This window comes from Eptatretus burgeri, chromosome 22 (genome assembly GCF_056783735.1).
Source record: "Eptatretus burgeri isolate ZD-2024b chromosome 22, Ebu_testis_v1, whole genome shotgun sequence".
In the NCBI taxonomy this organism is placed as follows: Eukaryota; Metazoa; Chordata; class Myxini; order Myxiniformes; family Myxinidae; genus Eptatretus; species Eptatretus burgeri.
In genome coordinates this window covers 1168401-1180878 of record NC_140982.1, presented here as the reverse complement: position 1 = coordinate 1180878, position 12478 = coordinate 1168401, and the positions used below count along the sequence as shown (strand labels likewise).

Here is a 12478-nt window from a genome sequence, read left to right as displayed (position 1 = left end):
AGTTGCGACTACTCTTGTAGAATGTTTAATGATAATTATGACGTCATAGGTGACCTGGTGTGGCAGTCATGTTGGAAAAATAGGAAAAAAATTTTCACCTCTGTATCTCTGAAACTGCACCAAGAAAAAAAATGGAAACTTGGCACACGGCAAGTACTTCTCATGAGGAATAAGTGTGATTTTATGATGATGTCAGAGGTGCCTTCGTTATGACGTCATAATTGTATATGTAGAACGCTACATCTGATCAGTATGAACATTTTTGAGGGGCTGCCATGGACAAATTACCTCGGGTGGGGGGGGGGTCGGAGGGTCGAACAATCATCTGGGTGGCAGACAGCCGGTTATTCTTTGCGGATTATGCGGTTTTACCGTGTGAGACATAATCCGCAGCAATGCTCACCATGACAGTCAGGAGGTGCGTCTGATGCATAAACGACGAATGTGGTCATTGTTTAGATATTTATCAGTATGCCGTCCTGATGAGGGCAAATAAGCTGTAATCCAGATAGGCGGCTCCATTTCATATTTAACTGATGTTGACCATGGAATAATCTTTGTCTGTTTGACAGAGTCGCCGGGCTGAGGCCTCTGGGTTTGAGGTGATGCTTTGGTGTAGGACTATGTCCAGTGGAGATCAAGGGAGTGCTCGTCACACTCCACATGTTTCGATTTACCCACCGATCACATCACATGCCTTCTGGTTGAATGGTTTGCATTGGCGGGAACAATCGTCTGGGTGGCAGATGGACGGTTGTTCATTGTTCATTGCGAGGCCCAGTGAATGATTCACCGCGGCCCGCGTTGCGTTATGTTTATGTGAGAAAGTGTTCACATCGACTTTGACTGTCACCTCAAAATTAATCAAAGTCGAGGAAAGTACAGCATACGATTGGAAATGTATCAAGCTGTTAGGGTCAGGGGAAGAAGAGAAACAGGACGACAAAACCGAGACGATGAAGGTCCAACTATCCGAGAAGGCCGAGATGGACAACACCATGACTTTGGCCAGCTGTGGAAGAAGAATGTCTTTTTGCAATGTGACGAATGGAGCATAGAATGGTTGGCGGAGGGATTGATGTTTACCCGGGTTTGTGTTTCGCATCTGCAACATCTTGTAGGTTCCGTGGCGGAAGCCCACAACAACTGCGGTGATGAATGCAAGATGGACACATGAGATGATGTTGATGGATAAGAATGTAAGCCCAATGTTTTGGGGGGTTTTTTTCCATGTAAAGTGGACACACACGAAAGTGGAATGCAGTGTTTACTTAATTTGTAAGAAAACAGTGGCAGACAAATATTCACACACGTCGAGACTCGTGGAGGAGCTATTTCAACACCTATTTTAAATCAGAACCAAAACAATACCCTCAGCGATTGTTCAGTGGTTATGGAGCACACCTCAAATTCAAATGGACTAAGTGTGTACACGGTGAGGTGTGCGTCTCTTAAGGAGAACCAGCAAAGGGAAAACTTCACACACGGAACGCCATCGTCTCCTGGTGTTGCACTTCGGTGGTGGGTATTTTCAGGAGCGAGACCGGTGTCCCGACGAAAGAAGGTCTGGACAAGCTGAAGAGGTCTTCGACGTCTTGCTCGACGGAGCATGGCTGCCGCCGCTGTGCAACATGTCACCACTCCTCCAAGCCCTTCGTTTGGCGATGTAGTTTTCAAGAGAAGCCAAGAGCCGGTTGAGAGAGTCCCAGATGAGTATGGATATGGCATTGAAGAGCAAGTCGACACAGCAGACACCCAAAAAGATGCACAAAAGGTTAGCTAACTGGGAAAGGACTTGACTTTGGTAACCGGCTCTCTGACAGGGAACGAGGTCGCCAAAGCCGATGGTGCTGAACGCGACAAAGCTGAAATAAAACGAGTCCAGGAAGGTCCAGCCTTCTGTACAGCTATACATGGCTGAAGCGCAACAAGAAAGCAGCAGGGCAACGAAGATGAGCTTGAGAGCTACGAAGAAGACTGATGGACCCTCTTCTCTCAAACTGGTGCTGCTCACAGATTCATGTCGCAGAGACCAGCGGGTGACCCCGACAACGGCGGTGTCGGTGCGAGTGAACCTGAAGAGGGCATCACAGCGAGCTAGGCGCAAGCAGCACTCGATCAACAAGGAAACGCGCTCCAGAAACGAGTCGATGAATAGGATGGTGGCCGAGCAACCAAAAAGACCATAGAAAATAAGAAAGACCTTCCCAGCTGTAGTTGCAGGGGTGCTCATTCCAAAACCTGCAGAAGAAAAGTTCAGGTGTGTCTGTTTGTACAAATTCTCATATAACCACAGGTTCAAATCCCACGTATACTGTACGCTTGTCCATGGTCCAATAACTAATATCATTGAAACGCATGTACAAGTACATTGAAGACCACCAGTGTGTCATGCATGAAATTCATGCACAACGTCTTCAGTGATCACGAAGGTTCAGAAGTTTATCTCATTCCCTTTACAAGAAAGAAAACAGACCAGGTGTACCATAAATGGAATGACGTCATCGGCACTTCCAGAGCAGGTGCATTTCAACCTTAAAACATCGATTCCTAAAGGTTTTCTCAAAGTAACAGACCTGGTGGTGTAACGTTTGGAGCGTCCACTCTCAAGTCTGGGAGGTCGACGGTTTGAACTATCACTGAGACGCACCAAATACTTTGAGAATCCACGTAGAAATCCTAAAATGGCCCGGACAATATAATTGGCACCTTTAAGAAGTTGTTCGAAATAATTAGATTTCAAGCAGGTGATTCTGGACAGAAGAAAGAAAACTAGAGAATTGTCTGAGGAGATCAGACACAACATTGTAGCCAAGCATGGACAACCTCAAAGCTACTGGTCCATCTACAAATACCTTGATGTTCCTGTGTCCATCAGGAAGTTTAAGGCCCATGGCACTGTAGCCAACTTCCCTGGACGTGGCCGCAAGAGAAAACTTGATGGAAGATTGCAGCGAAGGATTGTTTGAATGGTGGAGGAAGCACCTCGATCAACTGCCATACAGATTCAAGCTGACCTTCAGACATGAGGTACGACAGTTTCAACTCGCACCATCCGTCGCCAACTCAATGAAAGGGGGTTCTATGGTGGGAGACCCAGGAGAACCTCACTGCTGAAAGAGAGAGTGAGAGAGAGAGAGGGAGAGAGAGAGAGAGAGAGAGAGAGAGAGAGAGAGAGAGAGAGAGAGAGAGAGAGAGAGAGAGAGAGAGAGAGAGAGAGAGACGTAAGAAAGCCTCGACTGGAGTTTGCCAAAACACACATGAACAAACCAAAATCCTTCTGGGAGAATGTCCTGTGGACAGATGAGTACAAACTAGACATTTTTGGTAAAGCACATCATCTCCATGTTTACAGAAAACAAAACGAACCCTTCAAAGAAAAGAACACCCTCCCTCCAATCAAACATGGAGGAGGTTCAGTGATGTTTTAGGGTTGCTGTGCTGCCTCTGGCACTGGGTACCTTGAGTGTGTGCATGACATCATGAAATCAGGAGATTACCAAGGAAGCATTTGAAGCACAATGTTCAACCCAGTGTCAGAAAGCTGGGTCTCCATTGAAGGTCATGGGTCTTGCAGCAGGACAACGACCCCAAACACACTTCAAAAAGCACCCAGGAATGGTTCAAGATAAAACACCGGACTGTTCCGAAGTAGGCAGCAATGAGTCCAGATCTAAATCCCATTGAACACCTGTGGGGAGATCTGAAAACAGCAGTTTGGAGAAGGTACCCTTCAAATCTGGGAGAACTGGAGCGGTTTGTACAAAAAGAGTGGGTCATCCTGCCAGTTGAGAGGAGTAGGAAGCTCATTCATGGCGAAAGGAAGCGCTTGACTGCATTGATTTTGTCCAAAAAGCCGTGATACCAAATATTAAGTCGAGGGTGTCAATAATTTTATCAATGCCATTTATTTTTATTTTCCGATTTAAAAGGATTTATTAAGTTCTGAATCAAAAACAAAGGTTCTGTAACATTAACAGTGAAATCAAGAATTGTGGAAACAAAATACTTTTCTCAATTTCAACACATTTTTCAAGAAAATTGCGAGTTATTTGAATAAAGTGCACAAGGGTGACAATATGTTTGGCCACGACTGTACCGTACTCTTCACAGGGCGTCGGTGTTGCCGAAGCAGTTTCTTGGCAACGGTTACACTGGGTGGTTTGCCATTGCCTTCCCAGAGTGCTCTATCCTCATTTTTTTTTAAATGCTGAGCATCAAGCGAGGAAGCAGCACGTACCATTTTTTAAAGTGTTAATGTGACTCAACCAGGGTTTGAACCACCAACCTCCCACACTCAGAGTGGGCACTCAAACCTTGATACCACCGAGTGTGGGTGGCATCCAGGGAGCTTCCAGTCTCTTATTATGATAACACGTAGGTTCCATGGCACACGTATAAACATAACCATGTCACTCCCAACCCAAGAGAGAACCGTTTCAACTTTGGCTGCAAATGGCATCAACTTTTATTGGGTTTTTATATGACAAATCTTTTTTGATAAACGAGATAAAGGGAGATAATCCTAAACTTTGGTCTCCGTCTGAGATCACTGCTCGGGAAGTTGCGGTGTGAAGCACCAAAGTGAACTCGCAAACCACCGACCCTCGAAACGTGCGGTGCCAACGAACCGCCGGTCACAACGGGGTGTCCGAGCCGTCCGGGTCTATAGCTGATTTTGTTGCAGGTCACGCAGGAAGCACCGCTACTCCTCGTGACTGATGTTGTGCTCTTGTCGGAACAACTCGAGCCGTTGACGCCATTGATGACGACGCCAGGCGTCGTCGGCCTCCCAAGCCTCGATTGCCAAGATCACGGCGATTCCGACCAGGGAGAGCAGGTAGTGCAAGACGAGTGCGCTGAGCAGGACGATACAGATACAGGTATTGTTCCAGCACGGCGGCAGCGAGTTCGTCCCAGGAAGCGTCTCACCGGCGTTATCCGGCATCGCGTCGGTTCGACCTGTGTGGAGAACACAATACGAGCATCATGGCAAGCCCAACCTGACAATACCCGTTGTAACCGACAGGTGTGTGCAAGGTGAGGAGCGATGTGTCGTGTGGATGTAAAACTCCGGTTGCACGTTGTACCCGTCACGCTGCGTCCCTCTGCAGCCACGAGCTGTCCGTTTACCGAGGTGAAGGAGGTTGTGATGACTTTCCTCTGTGTACCGGGCCTTGATCGTGCCCGGGCGAGGGGCCCGGCTTGCGGTTAATCTCGAGCTTGATGGAGAGAGAAAGAGAGAATCGCCGCATCGTTGAGGGTAACACGTCGTGACTTCGAGTAAAACGAACCCAAGAACTCAAAACATCCTCCACTTACCGAAGACGACGCTTCACGGCACAAATCGCTGCGGGCAGCAGGAAGGAAAACACGGAAATGAGGAGGAAATGAGGAGTGGCAATGGTCAATGGCAGCGAATGTCATGGCAAGCAAAGACAGGGAGGTAAAGTTGATTTTAATTTGGATTTTAATTAACTGTGTGTGTGGAAGTGTGGTTGTCGCGAGAGCGAAGGAACGGCCTGTGTGGTTGGCGTTTCTGGCTCGCGGTTTTAAAGTTATTATGATTATTTTTTGCACGTACGGCCACACACCTACGGACATGCACTAATCTATAATATGGAATAGGCAAAGCCCAGAAGCGAACGTGGAATTCTTCTTACATTCGCTTCTTAAATATATCAAATTAAACCATCTTTTTGCGATGAAAAAATAAATATTACCTCAACATTACGGTCACAACAACAACTGCACCGTCAAGAACAGGATCTCATCTGCAAAAATAAATATTACCTAAACATTACTTTCACAACAACAACTACACCGCCCAGAACAGGATCTCATCTGCAAAAATAAATATTACCTTTACATTACCGTCACACCAACAACTACACCGCCTCGAACAGGATCTCATCTGCAAAAATAAATATTACCTTTACATTACCTTCACAACAACAACTACACCGCCTAGAACAGGATCTCATCCGAAAAAATAAATATTACCTCAACATTACCTTCACAACAACAACTACACCGTCTAGAACAGGATCTCATCTGCAAAAATAAATATTACCTTTACATTACCTTCACAACAACAACTACACCACAAAGAACAGGATCTCATCTGCAAAAATAAATATTACCTTAAGATTACCTTCACAACAACAACTACACCGTCTAGAACAGGATCTCATCTGAAAAAATAAATACTATCTTAACATTACCTTCACAACAACAACTACACCGCCTAGAACAGGATCTCATTTAAAAAAATATATTACCTCAACATTAAACCTCAACATTACCTTCACAACAACAACTACACCGCCTAGAACAGGATCTCATCTGAAAAAATAAATATTACCTCAACATTACGGTCACAACAACAACTGCACCGTCAAGAACAGGATCTCATCTGCAAAAATAAATATTACCTAAACATTACCTTCACAACAACAACTACACCGTCAAGAACAGGATCTCATCTGCAAAAATAAATATTACCTAAACATTACCTTCACAACAACAACTACACCGTCAAGAACAGGATCTCATCTGAAAAAATAAATATGACCTCAACATTACCTTCACAACAACAACTACACCGTCTAGAACAGGATCTCATCTGCAAAAATAAATATTACCTTAACATTACCTTCACAACAACAACTACACCGTCTAGAACAGGATCTCATCTGCAAAAATAAATATTACCTTAACATTACCTTCACAACAACAACTACACCGTCTAGAACAGGATCTCATCTGAAAAAAATAAATATGACCTAAACATTACCTTCACAACAACAATTACACTGTCTAGAACAGGATCTCATCTGAAAAAATAAATATTACCTCAACATTACCTTCACAACAACAACTACACCGCCCAGAACAGGATCTCATCTAAAAAAAAAAAACCTCAACATCACCCTCACAACAACAACGACACCGCCTAGAACAGGATCTCATCTGAAAAAATTAATATTACCTCAACATTACCTTCACAACAACAACTACACCGTCTCGAACAGGATCTCATATGAAAAAATAAATACTATCTTAACATTACCTTCACAACAACAACTACACCGCCGAGAACAGGATCTCATCTAAAAAAATTAATATTACCTCAACATTACCTTCACAACAACAACTACACCGCATGGAACAGGATCTCATCTGAGAAAATAAATATTACCTCAACATTACCTTCACAACAACAACTACACCGTCTCGAACAGGATCTCATATGAAAAAATAAATACTATCTTAACATTACCTTCACAACAACAACTACACCGTCTCGAACAGGATCTCATATGAAAAAATAAATACTAGAAGTGAATGAAGTATTCTTCTTACATTCGCTTCTGACTTTACCGACAACTTGTTGACAACTGTTTACGCAATTTCCGGTTACTTCGGCCTGGATTCGGGATCAGCGATCAAATAACGTAAATCACGTTTAAAAATAATTTTTGATGATGCGGGAGATATCTTTATTAAAATCAGTGGAGGAAATATACACCATGTCTGATATGATTTGTGTATTTCTTGTCTCCGACGATGCCTTTATCTCCCGGCATGCATCATTCCCCATGACAACAACCGGAAACAAAAAAAAAAACAGAAGCAAAAAAAAAAATGGAAGCAAAAGGGTAATAGCCAACGACACGGATTCACAATTGCCAGGGTATTGTGTTGTTTTTGTTGTTTCCTATTCTCTCATGTGCACGCGTTAAGTAATATTCCCAAGATAGAAATAAAACCCAATCGTGTTTATACACCGCACAGCGTTTAACAACAACCAGAAGTAAAAGGGTCATAGCTAACAACACGGATTCCAAATAACCAGGGGTATTGTGTTGTTGTTGTTGTTTCCTATTCTCTCACGTGCACGCGTTAAGTATGAATCTCACTGCGTTCGCTATAATATTATTTTGTGTGTGCGTTGACACAGGATATACATCATAATTATACAGTCAAGAGATCTGGCATGAACACACACAGGGGTTTTCACAAGAAACTTTGCAGGATAAATTTATCTGCAGGTAAACAGGAACAGGTATTCTTATTTTGAGATGAACAAACACCTGAAACACACGAATTTCGTCCTTCAGTGCTCTGACTGTTACTTTTGAAACGTCTGTATATTTATTCAGTGCGTACAAGCCTTGCCGGTGTAATGGTAGACGGTGCCTGCTATACATCTGGAAGGTTGGCGGGTTCGAACCCCGGTTTAATCATCCCGAAGAGTTCCGAGATGGTATCAAAATCAAGTTTGCCGTTCGATCGTTACCTGTGCCTGGTGTTGGATTCATGGTTCGGGCGGTGGGCTTGGAATCCGAGGATCCTGACTTCAAGTTCCTGCTCGGCTGTTCAATTAATACCAGGTGGGGTTGACTGCCTGTCATCCTTCCGAGGTCGGCAAAATGAGTGCCGGCATGCTGGTATCCTGTGTCGGAGTGGTTACCTGTCCAGAATTGTCCAATAGCCAAGGAGACTGTTGAAGCAGCAGCAACGCTCTGCACAGAGTGTGGTCCCCAATGGATGGATGGATGGATGGATCCTCACCACTCAGCATTAAAATGTCGTCAAAGAGAACTCCCTGTTTTTCTTCAATCCAAGTCCCTTCTGTCTGAAATCAAGTTTATGAATTATTTTATTTATTTATTTATTTTACCAGACCCTGCTCCCAGCCAAACTGTCCGTCGCTTGTGAAAATCGAAGATTCGTCCTCAATTTCCATCCGATTGACTGGAACAATTGAAGAGGATCCGCACATCAGCTCACTCAATCCAACCACCGCCTGATTTTGAGTCATAATCAACTGCAATCGAATAATTGTTCATTCAAAGGGGTGTTTGTGCGTCAGGTGTGCATTCAGCACAATAAAAAAGAGTGATCGGAGTTTGTCGACCCTCACCGGGACTTATTCTGTGCGGTGTTCGTGTTTCTGATGTGTTGTGTAATTAATAAGAGACATAATTCGAAGTGCCACTTTAAAAAATGATAACGATAATGGAGGTAACACCGGTTAATGAGCGTATGATGAGACTAATGATTCATCACTCCGAAGGTGGCATTTCCATGGTCTCTGTCTATGCTCCGACTGAGGCGAGTGGTCTCACCGTGAAGGATGCATTCAACGCCACGCTCGAGTCTGTGGTTGATCAGTGTACCAGGCGAGATACACTTCTAGTCTTGGGGGATTTCATTGCATCGACTGGAACTGATAGGGATGGTTATGAGACGTGTGTTGGTCCCCATGAGTCTTGAACTGTGAACCTGAATACCACTAAGTTCCTTGACTTTATAAGAAGTCACGGACTGACGGTGGCTGGTTCATGGTTTCAGCGCCCACAAGCTCATCGCTGGACTTGGTATTCCAACGCTGGTGGTGTGGCAAAGGAGATTGACCATGTGCTCATTGATGGTGGCTGAAGGATGGTCCAGAATTGTAGGGTCTACCGGAGTGCTCAGTTCCTCAATATTGACTACAGGCTTGTTGTAGCAACTCTTATCTGAAGTTGCAACTTAAATCCAGGAGAATGGTACCATCCTCGCCTCGGCTGGTTGTTGGCAAGCTGGACTGCTCTGAAGTGGCCAGCACTGAGTCCAGATCCAAATGCCATTGAACACCTGTGGGGAGACCTGAAAACAGCAGTTGAGAGAAGGAACCCTTCAAATCTCAAAACCCCCAAAAAACCCAAAGAAGGAACCCAAAAAGACAATAATCCCCATAGATCCCAAAAGATCATAAAGACGCAAAATAACTTGAAGACCCAAAATTCCCCGAAGACCCACAAGATACAAAAGACCTTGAGGACTCCAAAGACCTTGAGGACCCAAAGACCCAAAGGATGCAAAAGACTCCGTGGACCCCAAAACATGTCTCATCGGACATGTACCCAAAACAGGACGTCACTTCCTGACCGACTTCCGGTTCAGTGATCGGCGCACGAGGACGACTGGGTGGCGAGCTCTCCTTCCAGTCCCTCTGAAGCTAAGTTTCAAGTCCCAAAGCGTTTTGCGTATTTTGTTATCGAGATTTGTGTCAGGGTCTGTGGAACTGTACTTATTATTTTTGTTTGGTGTTGTGTTCATAACAGTTTTAGCGGGTAGTTGAGTTAGTTTATTGAAAGAAGCAGGGCGAGGCCTTGTGATAAGTTTAGCATGAAGTTAGTTGGGGCCTTGGGAGTGTGGGGGGGGAAGAAGGTTACAAATAGAGAGCGAAGGAGAAAGGACGAGGAGTACGTAAAATGTCACAGTTGCTCAATGTGGGCCACGTCAACAATGGGGGAAGCAGAGGGTTATTATTGTTGTAGGAAGTGTGAGGAAATCGTCCACTTGAGGAAGGTTATTACCGGGTTGAAGGAACGCATCGATAATTTATAGCAAGTAGCAGAATGTGAGAAATTTGGAGATAATAGATGGTTGCGGTTGTGGACTGAGGTTGCTGAGGATATTGGAAGTGGTGACGGTGCAACGGGTGCAGGCAGTGGTGGAGGTTCAGCAATATAAATTGTTCGACATGAGGTATGGGAGACATTTTTTGTGGTTGATGAGATTATTAAACATGCGGATTCTTCATTCTGCAGGAAGGATTGTAGACACAGGATTCTGTGTAGTTGTGAAGGAGCGGGAGTTAGGGACGTTGAAGGAAGGGTGAACGATATTGTATCGGGTTACGGCAGGAAGAAGATGGTTGTGGTTCACCTCGGTGCGAATGATGAAGGGAAAGTTTACTCAGAAGTTTTGAAAAATAGATGCAGGACATTGGGTAAGAGGCTGAAAGCAAAGGGTTGTGAAGTCATGTTTTCTGGGATTCTCCCAAGATTAGGAAACAATATAGAAATTATGAGCAGAGTAATAGACGTCAACCAATGGCTGGAAGAATGGTGTCGGGAGGAAGGTTTTACATTTAGGAAGCAGCGGGAATCATTGAAGGGACAAAGGGATTGTTTCCGGAACGATGGCCGTGTGTTAAATATAAAGGGAGCAGCAAGGTCTGTAGTGGGAATTGAGGAACGAATTCAGGATTGTTTAGGTCAGCGGAGGGTGGGGAAGCTATTAAGGAAGGAACGGATGAAGTAATTGGGATGAGTAAGGCCAGGCAGGAAAATAGGATTTCAGGAAGGGGAAAGTTAAACATATTCTATACCAATGGCAGAAGTTTCAATGATAAGATGGAAGAGCTTGAAGCCAAAGTAGATAACGAGGAGTACGATATAGTTGCAGTGAGTGAGACATGGTTTAAGGAGGAGAGTAACTGGAGGACAGGATTATAAGGCTACGAGGTGTATCGGTGTGATAGGAAGGAGAGAATAGGAGGAGTAGCAATCTGGGTAAAGGACAGCATTACATCAAGAGAAAGGGGTGACATGAAGGAAGGAATAAATGTTGAGAATTCTGTGTGGGTAGAGATTAGAGACTGTAAAAACAGTAAGATACTGGTGGGATGCTTTTACAGGTATCTAGGTGGGAAGGAAGAGGAGGAAGGAAGAGAACATGAATAATTCAAAAGGGCATGTGGTCAGGGAAGAGTAGTGATTATGGGGGATTTTAACTCGCCAGGGAGAGATTGGGTCCAGGAACAGGGAAAGGGAAGATGAGGATGACGATTTCCTCCATTTAGTCCAGGATTGTCCTCAACTACACCCCCTCAAAAGCCTCAAACCCCTCGGTCCCAACTGTTCTCTCTCTGCCCTCCCTTCCCCAAGCCAGCTCATACCCTCCCCCTTTCTTCTTCAAGTCCTCAACTACCCCAAACTCCAAGTACTCAACCCCAATAACAACCCACCCCCCAAGTCCGCAATCCCCACCCCCTTTCCCAACGTAACAATCTCCCTCTTCCAACTCAATGCACCCTCATCTCCAGTTCTCCGTCCTCCTCCCAATTGTTTCCAATTTTTTTTTCTTCCTGCTCTTAACAACGTTACACAAACATACACAGGGAATTTTGGCGCATGAGAAGGCCATTCGGCGGATCATGCCTGTGTTGTTCCTGTCCCTGTTTGTTAAGAACAATGTTAAATTATATAAAGATGGAACGTTAAATTCACAATCACTTTCCCTCCTTTCTTCCCTTATCCTCACTATAATTCACGGACTGGTGAATTCTAAATATTGTCGTGACGTCACTGTTGCACCCTTTCTGCTCTTTCCGTTATTTGTTCTCACCATTGTTTATTCAGGGTGCGCACGGTCCACCATCAAGCTCCTCCTGGTGAAACTACCCACATCCAGGATCACTGCTCACCTCCACTCGTTCGTTCCTCTTCATTCCCACCTGCGGAATCAACTTCCACATTCCCTTCAATCTCTTCCTCCCTCTCGGTCTTCAACGCAGCTCTTCACCACCATCTCAGATCGTCCCCCGTGCATAACCATGATCTTTTCTCCCCCCACCAACCCACAATCTCACCTCCTTCCAAATTTCCAGTTTTACCTTCCTGTGAGTTTCCTTCTGTGT

At 44.6% G+C, this 12478-nt stretch overlaps 2 protein-coding genes and 1 pseudogene across 2 annotated transcripts in view; 1 reads left to right on the top strand and 2 right to left on the bottom strand.

The window, feature by feature from the left end:
- Nucleotides 1-1391: 1391 nt before the first annotated feature.
- Nucleotides 1392-2350, bottom strand: LOC147008039 (potassium channel subfamily K member 13-like; annotated as a pseudogene).
- Nucleotides 2351-4450: 2100 nt separating this feature from the next.
- The window catches only part of LOC147008038 (uncharacterized), a 16801-nt gene continuing 8773 nt past the window's right edge, over nucleotides 4451-12478 (bottom strand). The window contains exons 2-4 of the mRNA XM_085865703.1: nucleotides 5323-5350; nucleotides 5134-5222; nucleotides 4451-4962 (exon numbers count right to left, since the gene is read on the bottom strand). Of these exons, the coding sequence (XP_085721829.1) occupies nucleotides 4706-4962; nucleotides 5134-5222; nucleotides 5323-5350 (374 nt within the window). The 3' untranslated portion in view covers nucleotides 4451-4705. The remainder of the gene's footprint in view (nucleotides 4963-5133; nucleotides 5223-5322; nucleotides 5351-12478) is intronic.
- LOC147008037 (gap junction gamma-1 protein-like) overlaps nucleotides 5077-12478 on the top strand; it is a 22067-nt gene continuing 14665 nt past the window's right edge. The window contains exon 1 of the mRNA XM_085865700.1: nucleotides 5077-5446. The gene's annotated coding sequence lies outside the window, so the exon portion shown is untranslated. The remainder of the gene's footprint in view (nucleotides 5447-12478) is intronic.